Here is a 6,592-nt window from a genome sequence, read left to right on the forward strand (position 1 = left end):
ATCAAGGTAAATATCCTACATTACTATTAATTTTATAGGTTTCATATTTAATTTGTGTTTGTTTGAGTTTTGACTAGATTATTGTTTAGGGTTTAGTTTGAAATTAGGGTTTGTTGATTTGAGATAAATCAAGCTTTAGTTATTACAATTTGGGTTGATTTAATGCAATTGAGAATGAAAATAACATGAATAAAGTATAATTTTGATCAATTATGCTTTGCATTGAATTTTGGGATAAATTATTGTAATTAGAGGTTTTGTTTGAATTGTGATAAATTAGGTAAGAATTGATGCAATTAAAGTTTATTTTATGCAATTGAGTGTAAGTATAATATGAATTAGGTAGAATTTTGATCAATTATGCTTTGCGTTGAATTTTGAGTTTACTTGTTGAAATTAGAAATTTTATTTGAATTGTTATGAATTGCTAGGAATTTATACAATTAGGTTTGATTTTATGCAATTTAGTATGAGAATAATATTAATTACATATAATTTTGATTATTTAGGCTTTGCATTGAATTTTGGGTTTAGTTGCTGAAATGAGAATCTTATTTGCATTGTAAAATTAGCTAGGAATTGATTAGATCAGAATTTATTTCATGCAATCGAGTGCAATTATAACATGAATTAGGTATAATTTTGATTAATTATGCTTTGCGTTGAATTTTGGGATAAATTATCGAAATTATAGATTTTCTTTGAATTGTGATAAATGAGCTAGGAATTGATGTAATTAGGGCTAATTTCATGCAAGGTTGCACAAATTAAAAATATCATAAAAAATAAATATTTTTATTTTATAAAACTAAATTTAATTTATATTAAATATAAAAAAACAAATTACAGATGAATCATACTAGCATGATGAAATTAAAGACACTCATTATAATAAAAAAATAATTATTATTTTAAAAAGGCTACATAAGCCAAAAACAATGACACATAGAGGTATTAATTAGAAAAACAACTTAAAAAATATTAAAAAAAAGACATAAATAAGGTATGAATTGAAAAAACAAATACTGAAAAAGGAAAAGCCCAGGTCTGCACGCTTGGGCTTGCTATTTGTTTTCCTTTTTTAAAAGGGAAAACGATAGGTCGTCCATCCATATTTTTTTGAAAAAAAAATAGGCAGACATCACGTCACCATGTGGCAGACGATGTGTCATCTATTTGCCCAGATCCCGATCATCACTATTGTAGCTAAAAAATCAAGCTTACGAGTCTTTTTACCTAAAAAACCAGTTTTCAACCCATTTCAACCACAAAACACCCTACAAACATCCTTAGAACATCAAGAAACCAACCTATCAACCCTTTAAACCCAGAAAATGGTCCAAACCACTAAATCAAACAAAAAACAAGTATTGCGCCTTTGATCTAGATCTGGTTTTTTAGGCTACTTTGGGGCTTAAAATAACCACCATAAGACTCCACTCACCTAGTGAAACCTATTGACACTAATTTTAACCCGTTTGGTGGTCAAAATTGTCATCAACGAAGAGTTTTTTCTCTATTCGCTTGAATTTAGCGACCTCTCTCTCTTTGTGTGAAAAAAAATTAAAAAATAAGGAAAATGAAGTTTGGTATCAAAATGTATCTTTTAAAAATTAAAAGGACTGATCACCTTATAGCAAAAAAAACTGAGGGGCTAAAATATACATCATAAACAAATTTAGAAGCGCCACCTATATTACCCATATTTTTTTACTTTAGTTCCTTATCTTTCAATTCAATATTCTCTCCTACAAATCATGCAATTAGATGCTAATTTTGACTTAGAAAAGTTTAATCATACAAAGAAAAAATTTGAGTATCAAATTAATTTTTTTTTTAAATTCACTGCTATATTTCACAATAATTTATGAGAGAATAAACTGATAACAGTGAAAACGCCATAACCTTTAATTTTTGTTAATGAAGGTTGGCCCAATCGAGATAGTTACTGAAACAAAATAAGACAAACCCACTATTCCCTACCATCACAATCAAGCTGGCAGTGAATGCACAATCACAAATGATACGTAGCTCTTATCTAGTATGTCCACTTGGCTTTCCTACATACTCTTTTGAAGGTGGATGCTTTTCTGTTCATGCCATGGCACAGGTGTAGATAGAATGAAGGTCCCAAGTCCCAACATTGTAGAGGTCACCGGATACCGCATATAGCAGGTTTCCCATTGCTTTGAAAGATCAATATAAGTGGGTCACAAGCACCATAATGGAACATACTTTTCACATCTACCAAAACTCATCACATCCTGATAGTGTCATCACTTCTTCCTAGCTACCTCAACATTTATAGTTCTCCAACCTTTCTTCATCCATTTTGATCTTGAAAATTGACCACCATGCCTAATCTTATTGTGATCGACCGCATAGCGATCGGAACTGTAGCGGCTGACTTTCATCCTAATGCATTCAAGGCTGCGTTGGCTGAGTTCATCAGTACTTTAATTTTTGTGTTTGCTGGACAAGGGTCTACGATGGCGTACAACAAACTGACATCAAATGCACCAACATCCCCGGCTGGGCTGATTGCCGTGGCACTAGCACACGCATTCGGCTTATTTGTGGCAGTTGCTACCAGTGCCAACATCTCCGGAGGCCATTGCAACCCTGCTGTTACTTTTGGTGCTTTCCTTGGTGGCAACATTACTCTCCTCCGTGGGATTCTATATTGGATTGCACAACTCCTTGGTTCAACCGTGGCTTGCTTGCTTCTTAAGTTTGCCACTCATTACATGGTGAGTAGCTACATCATAAACTAAGAAAACTAAAAGTAGAAAAGTGCTTTATTTGAGATGTTGTTGCCAATTGTTTTGTATCTCCAAACTTGACATTATATATATTGCTAATTATCATGATGGGAAACAAAAATTTGTGCAGACAGTCTCAGTATTCACTCTGTCCTCTGGGGTGAGTGTATGGAACGCATTTGTGTTTGAGATTGTAATGACTTTTGCCCTAGTTTACACCGTATATGCAACAGCCATTGATGCAAAGAAAGGTGATGTGGGAGTCATTGCACCTCTAGCCATTGGCTTTGTACTGGGAGCTAACATTTTGGCTGGCGGAGCTTTTGAAGGAGCAGCCTTGAACCCCGCGGTGCCTTTCGGACCGGCTTTGGTGAGCTGGAACTGGCACCACCACTGGGTTTACTGGGCTGGACCTTTGATCGGAGGCGGGCTTGCCGGGGTTGTTTACGAGTTAATCTTCATCAGCCACACTCACGAGCCACTGGCCGTTGTAGAATATTAGAGAGAAATCCATGGATCCACCAGTCTCTGCTATTTATTATCGATATTTAATTAGTTAATTAAATCCGAGGATTTTTTTTTTAAATTAAGTTCTGTTTAATTTGTTTAAGACTACGTTGAATTTTTCCTTGTTATTATTGTTGTGAGAACTTCAACTTGTCTTGTAAGTTGGTCGTTTTGGTTGTTGGGCAAGCATGTAGGAGGTATTGTTGTGTTAATTATCTCCTCACTATTATTGTATGGTTAATTTATTTTTAAGGTCATGTGTTTTCATGGTCTCATGTTTTAGGTTTAACTACCTTGGTTTTGTCGTTTTGTGTTGCTTTAGGTAGAGAAAATGTCTAATCAAGCCTGGGTAGAATGGTAGTTGATAGCAAATTGTGGTCAATAATTGTGTTGAATTGCAAGAATCCAGCAATATTTGCAGGCTATGGCCGCCCCTAAATATGATCCTGTCTTTTCTTCGTTAATTTGTTATTTTCATGATAGTATTTGTTATCAATATCATTATTATGAATTTTATTAAACAAAAGTAGAAGCCTATTGCCTCTTGATTAACTAAAAAAACCCTATAAAATAGATTCTAAAAACACTCATAATAGCTCGAGGTTAATATACAACTGGGGCTCAAGAAGTATGGGTTCGAGCATGATAGTCCGAGCTCATAATAAGCAAAAAGTGCATAGACTCGGCATATGGGCGTGTGCCCAACGCCTAGTAGAGGGGTTAGGCACCCAAGCACCTCTTTGGGCTCAAGTGCGTGTTTGAGCCCAGGGGGTGCTGGGGTGACCAGCTCTTATACTGGGCTTTGGGGGCACGACCAACATCTAAAGTGCTGAGATGCATGCCCAACAAGATGGGCAGATGAACGTATTTTTCACCTTTAATGAGCTCAAACTCAACACTTGTCAGAGATTTTTCTAGGTTCCCACGCGGGTCCCTAAATATTTTATATTGATCTAATATATATTATTTTAAATAGAATACAATTCAAAATATCACAAGGGTAAAATTACACTTCAACCCCTTCTCTCCACAAAAGGACAAAATTCATAGGTTATAAATACGCCATGAATCCTACTAGTCAAAGGTTCACAATCTCTTCATTCTTAACATTTTTAGCTTATATATTTTTAAAGTCTATCTCTCTAAAATATCATTGCATTTTCTCTCTCTACAAAGTTAATGCCTTTACCATTGGAGAGTTCCACGTACATCAAAGAGGAACTTTCACAGGTACCGGTCACCTAACTTACTATGCACCACCTATTATTACCATAACTATCGGTCTTGATGCGAACCTTATGATCACGTGATCACACAACTCACAATCAAGATTGATATTTGATCCTAGAAAGCCAAAAGAGATCTGATAGGAGTGTGACACAGTGTAAACTTATCCCAAGACACCAGTATTATTGGAATGAAATTAAATGATGCCACGAAACCAGTTAATCTTCGATAAGTCAGATTCAGTTTGTTCAAGAATCACATAATGCAAGAATCTCTCTCACACGTTAAACTGAAAATTTCAGAAGTATTATTCATTAAAGGTGCCAAAATTTAGGCTTACATGTGTTTAAATAGTTTTAAGAAATTAACCCTAATGGATCTACTCTTGTGGGCTGAATTACTTACAAAAACTGGCCCAAAATCTTTACTAGTAAACCCAAACCCTAATCCAAACAAGCCTTGGATCCTAACTAAAAACAAAGTATTAATTAAGCCTAAACAAGCCTTAGGTTGTAGCTTACAAAATAAAATAAAGCTCAAATGTCCTAAGTCTTTATCAGTCGTGAGAAGAGAAGAAGAAAAAAAAACATTGCAGGTTCGATACAATACTTTTATAGCTTATAATGTTGCCTAATAATCTTAGGAACTAAATGAGAACTTGTTACCCCTTTGGTTTCCATGTTAGAATAAGATTATAATCTCAACCTTGTAATTATCCTTGTTTTGGAAGGAAAAAGATGCTGCCTTTAATGCTTCTTTTTGTCACCTTTTGGTATCCTTTCAATACTTGAAAACACAATTAAGTTGTTGAATTATTCTATTTGCACAACAAGGAAACTTTGCCGCCACATGTGTTTGTCAGCTTGGATTCCTTTGTTTTTTTTGTTGTGTTTTCCCCTTACATGGAAATATCATATAATAAGGTTGGCTGAAACTGATACAAAATTGACAGTCTTGTTGTTGAAACTTCATGGTCCAAATAAGGGTGGATTGAGCCACTCTTGCACATGGATTAAATATACTAAGGCCTTCTTTTGATGCTCCAAAGGATCCCCAAGTTTAGCCTAGGCTAAAACTTGCACAATCAGTCCATTCAATTCTTCTTTCAATGCCTTCACTTTGAACCTTGTGAAGGGCCCATTTGGGACGTGTAATGGGTCCTTGGTGTTCATAGGATGATCCACATCATCCTCGCTCTTCTCTAAATGATTCAGCCTCAAATGAAAACTTGTGTCAAATAAAGTAAGATCAACAACATTAAGGGTGACACTAACATCATACTCACCTGAAAGATCAACTTTGTAGGTATTGCCATTGATCCTCTCTAAAACTTGGAATGAACAATCACCACGAGGCTATAACTTTGATTTTCTATGGTTAGGAAATTATTTCTTATGCATGTGCACCCAAACCCAATCACTGGGTTGGAAAATAACCTGTTTACACCCCTTCTTTGCTTTAGAAATGTATAATATGTTTCTTTTCTCTATTTGCAGTTGAAATCCCTCTTGGATTTGTCTTACCATCTTTGCCTTCTTCTCACCATCTAAAATTACCATTTCTTTTAAAAGCAAAGGAATTAAGTCTATATGTGTTAATGAATTAAACCCATAAACAATTTCAAAAGGAGAGATGTCATTGGTCGAATGTATAGTTCTATTATAAGCAAACTTAATAAAAGGCAAACCTTCTTCCCAACTTTTTAGATTATTTTGAATAACAACACGCAAAAGTTGTGATAAAGTTCTATTCATTATCTAAGTTTGTTCATCTGTATGAGGATGACAGGTTGTCGAAAATAAAAATTTAGTTCCTTATTTACCCTACAATGTCTTCCAAAAATAGCTAAGGAACTTAATATCATGATCTAAAACTATACTCAATTAGGAGGTCTGTTGCTCTACATTCATTCATTTGAAAGTGCCAACTCAATCAGTCTAGAATCAGAAAATACAGTGATGACTGATCGGGGGCTAGATGTTATTAAGTTTTTATAAAGAAAATAGGATGTGAATGTTTAATAAATGTAACCGATCTTTGTAGAGAGGTCTTTCTCAGTTGAATGGTGGTGGTTACAGCTCCAAAGATGATTGAAA

At 34.7% G+C, this 6,592-nt stretch overlaps 1 protein-coding gene across 1 annotated transcript; it reads left to right on the forward strand.

Annotated features, from left to right (window-relative positions):
- Positions 1 to 2,173: 2,173 nt before the first annotated feature.
- On the forward strand, positions 2,174 to 3,558 carry LOC7463322 (aquaporin TIP1-1). The gene is made up of 2 exons (XM_002314269.4): positions 2,174 to 2,750; positions 2,893 to 3,558. Exons 1-2 carry the CDS (start codon positions 2,355 to 2,357, stop codon positions 3,262 to 3,264), a joined length of 768 nt encoding a protein of 255 aa, XP_002314305.2. The 5' UTR covers positions 2,174 to 2,354; the 3' UTR covers positions 3,265 to 3,558.
- The last annotated feature ends 3,034 nt before the right edge of the window (positions 3,559 to 6,592 follow it).

The sequence above is a fragment of the Populus trichocarpa genome, chromosome 9, assembly GCF_000002775.5.
Source record: "Populus trichocarpa isolate Nisqually-1 chromosome 9, P.trichocarpa_v4.1, whole genome shotgun sequence".
Classification (NCBI taxonomy): domain Eukaryota; kingdom Viridiplantae; phylum Streptophyta; class Magnoliopsida; order Malpighiales; family Salicaceae; genus Populus; species Populus trichocarpa.

What these genes read in the sequence shown, in the direction of transcription:
- LOC7463322 (XM_002314269.4), top strand. Translation starts at nt 2,355, where the DNA reads ATGCCTAATCTTATTGTGATCGACCGCATAGCGATCGGAACTGTAGCG. An exon ending in AGTTTGCCACTCATTACATG is followed by an intron (nt 2,751 to 2,892) that starts GTGAGTAGCTAC and finishes AAATTTGTGCAG; the next exon opens with ACAGTCTCAGTATTCACTCT.